At 45.4% G+C, this 14,070-nt stretch overlaps 1 protein-coding gene across 1 annotated transcript; it reads left to right on the forward strand.

Moving 5' to 3' along the window:
- Positions 1-35: 35 nt before the first annotated feature.
- Positions 36-14,070, forward strand: TXNDC2 (thioredoxin domain containing 2). The gene is made up of 2 exons (XM_061399941.1): positions 36-3,016; positions 3,310-14,070. The coding sequence occupies exons 1-2, from the start codon at positions 2,944-2,946 to the stop codon at positions 5,181-5,183; spliced, it is 1,947 nt and encodes a 648-aa protein (XP_061255925.1). The 5' UTR covers positions 36-2,943; the 3' UTR covers positions 5,184-14,070.

Raw genomic sequence — 14,070 nt, forward strand, 5'->3', positions numbered from 1 at the left:
GTTGGGTTGAATAATTGTAATTTTTTAAGTCAATTGCTGGCAGTGGGTGGAGGGGTTGGAAGACCAATGTCTCTAAGCTTCAGTTTCCTCATATATAAGATGCAGAGTGTAATTCAAATGCACCCTTACCCACAATTCTGGAATCTCAAAAGCCTCAGAAGAGACTTTTTCTGAAGTTTGATACAGACTCCTCTGGCTGTGAAATCAGAGCTGAGCGGATGTGATGTTCTTTGTAGTTATTCATCCCGCCAAGGAGAGGGACAATGTCTGCATGTCCCATTGCAGAAATCCTGCTGTTTGCTCATCGGTTGATCCTTGGCTCTGCTGTAGGCTCTGTGATATATGCACCAGATTGCTGTCAGAAAACCCAAGCAAGATTCTGAGTTCCCAAAACCCCTGCCCCCAAGGTGTCACACAAGGTATGATATCCACCATATTCATGAGGAACTGTCCGTGGGGGCTCTGGGCAACCAGTGGGGCCATGTGTACACAGTCTCCGACACCCTAGGGGTCTCCTGAGTGGGCTGCACGGTTTCACTCGACAGAGAACACCTCTTTCAGTTCTGGCACAGAGCCGATGCTCATAAGCAAGACACTCGAGTATAGTGACCTGCTTTGCCCTGGCTGCTGCACCAGGTGTTTTATATCACATGACCTTCTGTTTTCACAATCCCTGTATCAGGCAGATACCATGATTGCATCCATACTACAAATGAGGAAACAGGCCCAAGAAGTTAGTAAGTCACATAAAACCATAGACTAGGAAGAGCTGTTGTTATTTAGTCACTAAATTGTGTCTGACTCTTTTGTGACTCCTTGGATGTAGCCCACCAGGCTCCTCTGTCCCTGGGACTTCCTAGGGCAAGAATACTGGAGTGGGCTGTCATTTCCTCTCCTGGGGATCTTCCTGGACCAGGGATTGAACCCACATTTCCTGCATTGGCGGGCGGATTCTTTACCACTGAGCCACCAGGGAAGCCCAGACTAGGAAGAAAGGAGGAGCCAAATGTCAGCTTCTGTTATTTTTTCCTTTTTCAATTAAGATTTTTAAAAAACTTTTAAAATGGAGATATAATTAACACATATTAGTTTCAAATGTACAACATAATGATTCTATATTTGTGTATCTTGTGAAATGATCACCATGTAAGTCTAATTAACATCTGTCACCACACATAGTTAAAATTTCTTTTTCTTGTGATGAGAACTTTTAAGATCTACTCTCTTAGCAATGTTCAAATATGCAGTGTGGTGTTATTAATGATTAATTACATATTAATATATTGATTAATTGTGGACACCACGCTCCTGGGGGATTTCAGCCTAAGGAACATGGTTTCACTCTGGTGACAGCTCTGTCTTCCGATTCCTGCCCTTTCTCCGTAATATGTGGGTATACAGGGCTGTGCGAACTCTGGCTGGTTGTGGGTTCACAGGGCTGTATGGACTTGCTGTTCCTGAGCCCCCTGCCTCCTGCTGGTTCCCAGGTGAGGCGGTTGGTCTGGCCTGGTCCTGGAACTGGGAACTGTTAAGGATGGAGGAGGCTGTCTGGTGTTAGGGCCCGTGCTGTCACCCCCTGGTCAAGCCTGTGCCCCTGGTCCTTGCCTCTCACTGCAAATCCCCCTGTACTGTGGCTTCTTTGTTCTTCTTGAGCTTCTCCTGGTTCAAAGAGAAGCTCAAGTCTTAGAACATCACAGCCCCACTTGGGATGAGAGGACCTCCCTGGCCCAGCAATCTGCCCATCACCCCTACTGCCATGGGCACATGGAGCCCACATGGCTGTGGCATTTCCTAGGCTTCCAGGTGGTGTGGGAGGCAGGTGCTCCTTCGCTTCCAGCTCTCTTCTGAACACATCCAACCTGGGTCCTTGCTGAGGCTTCTGCCTGGAGAGGGGAGGCCAGGATTCTGTCACATGGATGGGGAACCATCACTACTGCCTCTTCTCAGTTAGAGAACTCCTCCATGTCATAATCTCCCTTCCCAATATCCAAACTGGACATCTGATTAGCAGGTAGGACTTTGCAGAAGAGGGTGATGTAGTTGAGAGGAGACCTGTTGTTGCTATTTAGTCATTCAGTTGTGTCCGACTCTTTTCGACCCCAATTGCAGCACGCCAGGCTTCCCTGTCCTTCGCTATCTCCTGGAGTTTACTCAAAGTCATGTCCATGGAATGAGTGATGCCATCCAACCATCTTATCCTCTGTTGCCCCCTTCTCCTCCTTCCTTCAATCTTTCCAAGCATCAGGGTCTTTTCCAATGAGTTGGCTCTTTGCATCAGGTGGCCTAAGTATTGGAGGTTCAGCTTCAGCATCTGTCCTTCCAATGACTATTCAGGGTTGTTTTCCTTTTAGATTAACTATTTTGATCTCCTTAAAGAGTCTCCTCCAGCACCACAGTTCGAGGAGATCACAGAGGAGACCTTAGTAGATGGTTGTGGTGGCCGAGTCATAAAGAGAAGGCTGTGGCTGGGGACGACCTGGAGGAAGGGGGTAGGAAAGATGGTTTCAAGTCACCCCCCTGGATGGGGCACTCGGCAGGCAGCCCAGCCCAGTATCAGGAGTGTGGGCTCGGAACCTGCCCCACAGATGAGCTCTGGGACCTTGACTTGGTCCCATAACTTCTCTAAGGCTGAGTTTTCTCACTTGTAAGGTGGAGATCATAATGGGACTTACCTCAGTGGTTTGTTGTAGGAAATAATGCCTGTGAATTCACTTCAGGCACGGCATGGCCCCACACACAGAGCAGCCCCAAAACGCAGAGTGTCATGAAACTCTCAAATGGGACACTTGTGAAAACAGAGAGGGCAGGCCGGCTGTAGGCTCTACCCCAGTACAGGTTGTTACTCGACATATGATGTTTGGTTGGAGAAGGTCGAAGGGGATGGCCTTGCTGGTGCCATGAGGCACCTGTGAAGTAGGGGTGGGTAGAGACCAGGAACTGGAAATGGAAAGTGATGAAGCTGGGGTCCTGGAGGAACCAGAAATGAGGTCAGACAACCAAGGAGAAACAAATGAAGGTGAGGATAAAGGTCAGGAGGAGGGAAGGGGCTGCTTTGGGGACCTGTGTGCTTAGGGGGTCAGCTGTAGTGTCAAGCTAAGCAGAGAAGTTTGTAGTTAAAGGGGAAAAAACCTAGGTGAAGATTACGTGTAATCACATGCTGCTTGGTCTTGTGTGGAATATGAGTATGCAAATGAATGTATCAGTTAGAAGACTACCTTCACGCGCTCTAAGAAGGACTCCTGTCCGTCTTCCTTGGAGTAGATGATCAGAATGCTTTTATTTCTTCTCTGATATTTTTTTTTTCTTCAGAAAGCCCATTATTACAGGTTATGTCCAGCCATGTGACTCTCCAGGTCCCAGCACACCCCCTGGAGGCCTTTGTCCACGAGGTCAGCAATGTTCAACGGACACAAGTGGGGGCATCCGAAGCCCTGCAGGCTGTGCACACACTCCCACCTGAGCAGAGTGGTGACACCCCCAGCTCTCCAGCCCAGGTTGTCCTGCCTAAGCAGGGGGACTTTCTCAATTCCTCAGCAAAAGCCGTCCCGTCCAACCAGGCTGACACTCCCAGTTTCCCAGAAAAGACCATTCTATCAAAAAAGAGGGAAATTCTCGATTCCCCCCAGCAGAACATTTTGCCCAAGCAGGCTACCACCCTCAATTCCTCAATCCAAACCATTTCACCAAAACAGGGTAACATTCCCAATTTCCCAGAAAAAACCATCCTGCCAAAAGAGGGTGACATTCTCAATCCCCCCAGTAAAACTACCCTGCACAAGCAGGCCAACACCCCCAATTCTTCAGAAAAAACCACCTTGCCCAAGCAGGGCGACACCCCTAAGCCCTCAGCCAAAACCATTTTGCCCAAGGAGGCTGATGCCCCCATCTCCCCAATCCAAACCATTCTGCCCAATCAGTCTTATGCCTCCAAATTCTCAGAAAAAACCATCTCGACAAAAGAGAGTGACATTTTCAACACCCCAGCCAAAGTCATTCCATCATGGCCGGCTGACTCCCCCAATTTCCCAGCCAAGATCAATCCATCACGGCAGGCTGACTCCCCCAAGTTCCCAGCCAAGATCATCTTACCCAAACAGGCTGACTCCCCTAACTCCCCAAACCAAATCCTCCCACCCAAGCAGACTGACTCCCCCAGTTTCCCAGGCAAAATCATTTCATCACAGCAGGCTGACTCCCCCAAATTCCCACTCAAAACTGCCCTGCACAGGCAGGTGGACATCCCCACTTCTTCAGAAAAAAACATCTCACCCAAGCAGGACAATACCCCCAATTTTCCAGCAAAATTCAGTTTGCCCAAGAAGAGTAAAACCCACAAGTTCACAACCAAAGCCATTCTGTCTAAGCAGGGTGACACCCCAAAGTCCTCAGCCAAAACCATCGTGCCCAAGGAGGGTGAGACCCCCAAGCCCTCAGCGGAAACCATTCTGCCCAAGGCGGGTGAGATCCCCAAGTCCTCAGCCGAAACCATTCTGCCCAAGGAGGGTGAGACCCTCAAGTCCTCAGCCAAAACCATTCTGCCCAAGGAAGGTCAGACTCCCAAGTCCTCAACCAAAACCATTCTACTCAAGGAAGGTGAGACCCCCAAGTCCTCAGCCGAAACCATTCTGCCCAAGGAGGGTGAGACCCCCAAGTCCTCAGCTGAAACCATTCTGCCCAAGGAGGGTGAGACCCCCAAGTCCTCAGCTGAAACCATTCTGCCCAAGGAGGGTGAGACCCCCAAGTCCTCAACCGAAACCATTCTACTCAAGGCGGGTGAGACCACCAGGTCCTTAGAGCACACAGTCTGGCCCGCAGAAGGCAATAGCCTGCAGTCAGAGGAAGACACAGAGCTCCTGGATGACAACCTGGTGAAGGTGATCCTGAGCAAAGATGACTTCAAGGTGGCGCTAAAGGAAGCTGGGGAGCAGCTGGTGGCCGTGGACTTCTCGGCCACGTGGTGCCGGCCCTGCAAGACCATCAAGTCCCTCTTCCAGGCCCTGTCCCTGAAGCACGAGGATGTGGTGTTCCTGGAAGTCGATGCCGACGAGTGTGAGGAACTGGTGAGAGAGTGCAAGGTCGACTGCATTCCAACCTTTCAGTTTTATAGAAAAGAAGAAAAGGTGGGCCAGTTTTCTGGTGCCCTGCACGAAAAACTTGAGACACTCATTGCAGAATTAAAGTGATCATGTGTTCCAAAAGCGTTAGAAATAGTCGGCTATTCATAGCTTCTGATTTTCTTATTTATGAAAAAAGATGAGGGGTGACAAAAGTGTGTGTTCAAGTGGCACCTGCTTGTAAATCAGAAACATTGACTCTACCCTTTCTGAAAAGCCCTAATACCTGTTGTGCCCATGTCCTTGTTGATGGAACGGCTGTGAAATTATAATATCATTTCCTCTGATGTAGATGGGAAGTCCAGCTGTCCTACTTCCCCCCACCTTTTTTTTTTGGCCGCACTGCATGGCAATGTGGAATCTTAGTTCCCCAACTAAGGATTAAACCTGTACCCCTTGGACTGGAAACCCAAAGTCTTAACTGCTGGACCATCAAGGAAGTCCCTGTCCCCTATTTTTTTAATCTTGATTTTTTTTTTCACTCACTCTTGAAAAAATTTGTTTCACTCACTCATGTAGTCCTAGTGGCAACATTGGAAATTTAGATCATTCTTTTGTTGTTGTTGTTTAATAGCTAAGTTGTGTCCAACTCTTTGCCACCCTATGAACTGCAGCATGTCGGCCTTCCCTTCCTTCGCTATCTTCCAGAGTTTGCTCAAACTCACATCCATTGAGTTAGTGATGCCATCCAACCATCTCGTCCTCTGTCTCCCTCTTCTTCTCTTGCCCTCGATCTTTCCCAGCATCAGGGTCTTTTCAAATGAGTCAAACAGGATATGGCAAGAGTGAACATCAACATTTTAGGAATCAGTGAACTAAAATGGACGGGAATGGGATAATTTAATTCAGATGACCACTGTATCTACTACCATGGGCAAGAATCCCTGAGAAAGAATGGAGCAGCCCTTATAGTCGACAAGAGAATCCAAAATGCAGTTCTTGACTGCAATCTCAAAAGTGACAGTGATTTTGGTTAATTTCCAAGGCAAACCATTCAACATCACAGTAACAAGTCTATGCCCCAACCTCTAATGCTGAAGAAGCTGAAGTTAAATGATTCTATGAAGACCTACAAGACTTCCTAGAACTGACACCAAAAATACTCTTCTGTAGAGGGACATGATTTAATGATGAGTGGGAATTTCTTTTCTGATGTTCATGAACCTTTGGGATTTCTGATAAGATATTTTTGGAAGTAAAGAATTTGAAAGAGTCACGTATCTAACCTCCTTCGTGTACAGGAAGTACTATGGTGACGTCAGGGAATTTCACAGGCTCTGTAAACCTCTAGAGGGTTCATCGGTGTCAGAGCTGACATGGAGGCCATGGTTCCAGATTTTAAGTTCGGACCTCTTTCTACTGACCCATGCTCACACAATCTGAGACAACGCAAAACTTGTGATTTGCTGCTACCAAGAACTTTATGATTCAAATTTCAGTTAGTGTGACCCTTGCTGCCATTATGACATCAGCACCCTAGTAGCAAGTTCCTGCTTTGTTGTTCTGGCAACTGGGTTTCTGACACCTGCTCTCAGGTGCCTCAGAGTATGTGTGTATGTACGTATATGCATATGTATGTACTCATATGGGCTTCCCAGGTGGCTCAGTGGTAAAGAATCCACCGGCCAATGCAGGAGACACAGGAGACGCAGGTACTGTTCCTGAGTCAAGAGATCCCCTAGAAGAGGAAATGGCAACCCACTCTAATATTCTTGCCTGGGAAATCTCATGGACAGAGGAACCTGATAGGCCATAGTCCATGCGGTCACAAAGAGTCAGATCCAGCTGAGCACATACATACACACACACACACACACACACACATATATTTCATGTGTATACATGTAGTTAAGGGACGGGTACACAACTCTGGGCAGGCAATTCTGGGGGCCTGAGACACCAGGAGCAAATGGGTGGCTCTTGAGGGTCTAGTTTGATCCATGGAGGAAATCTACACTATAAGAGAACTGGTCCATGCTCCTCAAACCACCTCAGCACCATTCTCTTGACTGGATAATGATCAGACAGTGGCCAGGACAGAGTCATGTTCTCTGTACTCAGAAGACTCAAATTTGGACACTCCATTTTGCTAACTAAGAATCATGTACTATGAAAAATGAGCCAAGCAGCTGTTGTCACCTCTAATCTTTAGCATGAAGGAGAAATAAGACACACTTCTAATTAGGAGCATGATTCCAGATAATCGTCTTGACTGTGAATGATGATAAATCTAACTAGAGTCTTTGTAAGAATCAATGGAAAACCTGTTTGAGTTGATAAGAGAACTTGACAAAATGGTGGTATTCAGAGAACATCCAGAAGTCAACAGTGTCCTTTTGATTCAGTGATAAGTGATTGGGAATCTTCATGGGAAAATAGTGATGAAAAAATACCTGGCAACAGTCCTAACTAGAATGGTAAGGATGAGTAAGACTAAATCTAGACGTTTGAAGACATAGTCAACAAACAGGTCTAAATGAAATGAGACAAGATATCGATTCTTTCCACTTAATTAGCAGACTATAATTCCCAAGCAACATTTCAATGAGTCATTGGGAGAACCTGAAAAAATACTTAAAAATCATAGATAGGAACAAACAGGAAAAAGTTTAAAAAGAGAAGAAATGAAGAGAAATTTGCCCCATATTAAGTATTTAGTATAATTATACTGCTGCTGCTCCTGCTGCTGCTAAGTCGCTTCAGTTGTGTCCGACTCTGTGAGACCCCATAGATGGCAGCCCACCAGGCTCCCCCGTCCCTGGGAGTCTCCAGGCAAGAGTACTGGAGTGGGGTGCCATTGCCTTCTCCAATGCATGAAAGTGAAAAGTGAAAGTGAAGTCACTCAGTTGTGTCCGACTCTTCGCAATCCCATGGACTGCAGGCTACCAGGCTCCTCCGCCCATGAGATTCTCCAGGCAAGAGTACTGGAGTGGGTTGCCAATGCCTTCTCCGATAATTATACTAATATAATACTAATATGTCCTGGCTGTTCTTTGGAAGGACTGATGCTGAAGCTGAAACTCCAGTACTTTGGCCACCTCATGAGAAGAGTTGACTCATTGGAAAATACTCTGATGCTGGGAGGGATTGGAGGCAGGAAGAGAAGGGGACGACAAAGGATGAGATGGCTGGATGGCATCACCGACTCGATGGACGTGAGTTTGAGTGAACTCTGGGAGTTGATGATGGACAGGGAGGCCTGGCGTGCTGCGATTCATGGGGTCACAAAGAGTTGGACACGACTAAGTGACTGAACTGAACTGAACTGAATATACATATAATTAGTATAGTCATTGTGTACAAGTGTGGTGATACCAATAGTAGTATTGAGGAAGGAAGAAAAGAGAGCAATGAATCATAACAATAACCAAAAATCAGAATTTGGTGTGTAAATAGTAGTATAGGAAAAAGAAAATATTTCAGTTCAAAGGACCATGACTAGATTATTATATTTTTAATTGTATAGAAAAATTTAGATCTTTGAGAAAAAAATCAGTTGACATCCTTATTCCCATGCCAGATACCAAATAAATAAAAAACTGGATTAAATATTAAAAAATAAAACATGAAATCATTTAAAAATTGAAGAAGATTTAGTTAAATCTTCCACCCATCTGATTCATGTACGGGCAAAGAATTTTTCAAATACAAGTGCAATTAAAGACTTCTGAACGTGTAAAACATTTAAACATTTCCATGCTAAATTAGAAACACAATAAGAAATAAAAGCTGAAAAAATATTTGCCAAATATATGACATAAAATTCAATGTTTTTACTCTAAAAAGTACTCTAGTAAATCAGTAAGAAAAATGGAGCACCTCAACAGAAAAGTAAGCCAAAGGCACAGTTTATATTAGAGTAAGAACAAATGGGTGATAAACGTGGACATTTTTTACTGATAGGAAAATAAAAGCAAAAGTCACCAAGACTTTGATAGCAGGATTCACTGGGATGCAGGAAAACAGCCACTCACCAGCTGCCAAGAGTTAAGATGCTGCCAAGCCTTGAGACACAGCAGGATAAGAAAGGTGCAGACCCTTTGTGAACCTGAGCCTGTGCACACATCTGCTCCAACTGCCGTGGCTGCCGGGACACAATCCCACACACCATGGAATTAAACAGACACGTCTCTCTCACGGCCTTGGGGGCCGGAAGTCCGAGGTCAGGGCGTCGTCAGGGTTGGTCTACGCCGAGTCCTCTCCCCGGCTTGAGATGGTTCCTTGTCACTGTTTTGCCTTCATGCGCAGGCCTGGCATCTGTGTGTCCAAACCTCCTCCTCTTATGACACCAGTCAGATTGGACTAGGGCCCACCCGAACAGCTTCATTTTAGTTTAATCAAGTCTTTGAAGAGCTTATCTCCAAACACAGTCATTTTATGAGGTATGGGGGCTGGGAATTCAATGTGTGGATTTGGGGGAGGACATAATCTAACCCTCAGCAGCTCTAGCTGAGGCTCAGGGTCTGCCCTCTGGGCTGAGTCTCAAAAAAAAAAAAAAGAAAAAAGGTCATTTCCAGGGAGATATAGGAGCTCATATCTGGACACTACCAATCAGGGAAGGGGGTGTCCTAAGAAACTCTGCCTCAGGGCCCCATGGAGTCAGCCCAACAGCACCAGCGGGGGCTTCTCCAAAGGCCCGGGAGGACATGGTGCCAAGTGGTCTGTGGTCCCCCTGGAATGCAGGCCTTGAAGCACAGACCGAAAGACCATGATGCTGAGGCCACAGGTGCAGTGAGGCCAGTCAGTGTCCATTGCTCCAGACGATTCCCCTACCTTGAGAGAAGCCTCGGAGGGCTGGGAGGGCTGGTCACCAAGCTCCCATACTGCAGGGCAGAAGGCCTGCGCTGACCTCTTACCCTCAAGCAGGCTGGCCAGGGGGAGGCGGTGTCAGATCCCCTCTGCTCCCCCTGCAGGAGGGAGGGGAGTGAACTCAGGGTGGTCAGGACCAGGTTAAACCAGCATTTCTCAAACCACCAGTAGTAAAACCGCATGCAGAGCTGCTAAACACCCAGATGTCCAGGCCTCTGTTCTTGAGAAATCAGATTCAGTTGTACATCCAATCGGATTTCCCCTGTAACTATAGGCCTTAAAAATAAATAAACTCTATGCTTTATTCAAAAGACAAATTATAACACTCGAGTTTCACAAAAGATAGCACATGGAACATAAATCCAAAGAGAGTAGGAAACGCGTATGAGCTAGGCACTCAGAAAGATGCAAAGGATACGAGCAGGGTGAGAGAGTTTGGAGGTCTGCTTTTCAAAGTGATGCTTTAGAAATGCATTTTTCTCCAAGTGTGAACAATTTAATTTCATGGTGGGGATCCACACAGAGGTTGAATTCATAGGGGATTCATCCTATTCCTCGGATGCTTAACATGTCTGTCTCTTTGAGGCAGAAATGTTCAAATGTTTCAAATTATACTCAGTAAATACGTAAAAGATGTTGGTAGACTGTTGCTTAGAGAATCCCATTGTGATTTGGGGCAGGTTTTTAAGATCTTGCAAAGGAATTATGAAATGGTACATTCCGTGGAGATAGAAGTTGACTAAAAAACAAAATAAATCAAAAAGTACAAAGAGAAGGTGGCTGCAAATTCTAAAATAATAGTGGCACTTTAATCAGGAGCTCCTTTACACCCGTGGTGAAAAAGAGTCAGCCACGGCAATGATGACTATAAGGATCAGTGCAGCAAGGAGCCAGGTAAAGCTCCATGGTTCGGGAAGATCAAGATTTTCAGCTTCTAGAGCAGAAAAAAATGATTGATTCGAATATATGAAAACATAGAGAGTGGTGAACATGAGGTTAAAGTTGGTAAGGAGAGGCAGTGATTGAAACGAAAGAAGGTGAATTGTTAAAACCGGGAGAAAATGTGATTTTTCTGTTGCCTATCGGTAGAAATTTTGGTGCTTTTATGCTCAAATGTCAAGTCGGCTTCTTTTAGGTTAAGATGGTGATTTCAAGCAAGGGTGAGACGTGGCCTGGAAAGATGGGAGAGGAGCAGGGTCGCTCCGGCATTGAGCGTGTCCATGGTCTTGATTGCTTTCACTAAACATCTGGGGGCCTCTGGCCTCCAGAGACCACTTACTGGTGGGGTTTGATGAGGGTAGACAGGAGGGCAGCTTGAAAGGCAAAGCTAAATGCAGCTCTGATGACTCATAGATCAATATCTTTCATGGACATTAAGATGGCTTGGAGGAAGTCACCAGCCCGCTAATGATTCTCAGAAATGGCAGATGAAGCCAGTCGCCTCCCAGAGAAGGTTTTAAGGAGATTTCCTTTAACTCATGCCGGTTAAGGAGGGCCAGGCTGTGGTGTGTTGTTAGGCTCTCACGGACAGCCAAGTAACTGGAATCGGAGAAGCCTCTTAGTGAATCAATTCTACATCAGTGGCTTTTGGGGCTCTCCTTCCTATGTTCATCTCCTTAAATAATTTCATGTCTCCCTCTCAGCTTGAAATCACTCTTATGATAAAGGTGATTACTTTCAAATAAACTTTGTTTTTGTATCTGAGTTTTTTTTAAAAAAGCATTTACAAATCTGAACAATAACCTCACTTCATTTTGGATTGCTACTTTCATATATGCATTTAGATGTAAAGATGCTAAAATAAAATCGGGAGTTTTGCACATTGGATAACAGCTGCCATCATTTCTCCTCTGCAAGTCCCACCCATGGTACTGATTCTTTCCTAAAAAAAAAGGGCCAAGATTTATTATATATGGTTCAGACACTACACATGTTTATTGTTGATATTCGGGTTGAAGGCAAAAAGATGGGTGCATATGTCAGAAATGAGCTCTATTCAGAGCCAGTCGAGAAACTGTTTTGAATACAATGAATACTTGGAAATCATAGGTTCTCCTCTGGGAAAACTATTTAGAGATTCATAGGACACGGAAAACTCCTCTGTTTCCAATTAAAATTAATAAATTGATTTGTAATTCTTAGGACTTTTCTACACCTCATTGACTTGCTTAAATGTGAGATCTTGATAACCCTTGTTTATCTCCCAGATGGAGATTCCATGTCTTTGCAACACTTCAAGTGAAATACATCCAAACATCCCCTCTGTGGGAGGGAAGAGTTGAGCTGACCAGCAGGGGCATGGGGACTTCTGCAGGTCAAGGGTGAGTAAGATCTCTCTCACTTCTGGCAGCAGAGGATGTCAACAAGCAGAAAATGAAGCAGTGAAGATGAGACCCAGGAAACTGGGAGGGGTCTGCAGAAGTTGCCAAAGCCATAGGGGTGATCTGTGGGTACAATATGGAACCTGGTTACTGGACATGGGAATAAGATAAGCTCAAGGGAGATGACGAGGGAAAGGATGAGAAGTGGAGGAGGTGGTCAAGCGGCAATGAGTGGGGCAGAGGTACAGCGCAGAGCTGGGTCATTCTGGCTTCAAGGCCATAGTCAGGACGGATAAACTCTGATGCTGCTCTTTTAATACATTTGTGGTTTAGTCGCTCAGTCATGTCTGACTCTTTGCTACTCCATGGACTGTAGCCCACCAGGCTCCTCTGTCCATGGGATTTCCCAGGCAAGGCTGCCATTTCCTCCTCCAGGGGATCTTCTCCACCCGGAGATCGAACCTGTGTCTCCTGCATTTCAGGCAGATTCTTTACAGCTGAGTCACCGAGGAAGCCCTACAACACACTCATGATTTCTTAAATAAATCATTGGGCTACACCAGAACTCTAGAATTGTATTGCTTATGAAAATGTGAGAAACTGGATGGCTGTAACTAGAGTGTATTTACCAATCTTACTCTAAACTAGATAATAGCCTGGGTGGCCAGAAACTCCATCTGAAATATAGTATGTTTAATCCTGTAATGGGGTTTCCCGTGCCTTATGAAAGACAATAAAAAGTTTGCTAATGTGTGCGGGAAGGAATGAGCTGGATCTGAGGCAGCCTTGGGTATTCTGTGTACTTCAACTTCTGATAATTTTCAACCATATTATTTAAAAAAGAGAGACGCCTAGATTTGTTTAGTAATCACTGGCAAATTTACATATAATTTAGGTAAATATTACTTTTCACATTGCCTCAGTTATTTTTATAAGAGAATTAGAAACAGGGAAATAGTTTTCACATCATAAAAAACAATCGGTTGATTGAATGTCTTTTATATTTTCAATGAGTAGTAATTATACCTTTTCCTGTTATTACATTTCTCTACGTTGAGTTATTTGTCAGAGATGATTTTAACCAAATTCTGAAGTTGATGTGAAATTTGTTAGTACACACAGTAGTGGACTAAACGGTGGCTCCAAAGATATTAGATCCTAACCCCAGGAACCTGTAAATGTTACCTTATTTGGAAAAAGGGTCTTTGCAGATTGTGATTAAGTTAAGGGTCTCAAAATGAGAAGATAATCCATAATTATCTGGGTGAATCTTAGAGGTCTTCAGAGTGGAGTTATCCAAGAGAGGAAGAACGTGACTCAACACACACACTCACACATAGACACACATGCATGCACAGAGAAGGCCATGTGAACGTAGGGGCCCGTAGGGACTGCCAGCAACCACCAGAAGGTGAAAGGCTTCACCTCGGATTCTTCTCTAGCGTCTCCAGAGGGGTTGCAGCCCTGTTCACACCTTGACTTTGGACTTCTGGCCTCCAGAGCTCTGGGAGAATAAGTATCTGTTGTTTTAAGCCACACTTAGTGGTAATTTGTTACAGAGGCCACAGGAAACTAATATACTGCTGCTGCTAAGTCACTTCAGTCATGTCCACTCTGTGTGACCCCATAGACGGCAGCCCACCAGGCTCCCCCGTCCCTGGGATTCTCCAGGCAAGAACACTGGAGTGGGTTGCCATTTCCTTCTCCAGTGCTTGCATGCATGCTAAGTCGCTTCAATCGTGTCCGACTCTGTGTGACCCCATGGACAGCAACCCACCAGGCTCCTCTGACCACAGAATTCTCTAGGCAAGAGTACTGGAGTGGGT

Source organism: Bos javanicus, chromosome 24 (assembly GCF_032452875.1).
Source record: "Bos javanicus breed banteng chromosome 24, ARS-OSU_banteng_1.0, whole genome shotgun sequence".
NCBI lineage: Eukaryota > Metazoa > Chordata > Mammalia > Artiodactyla > Bovidae > Bos > Bos javanicus.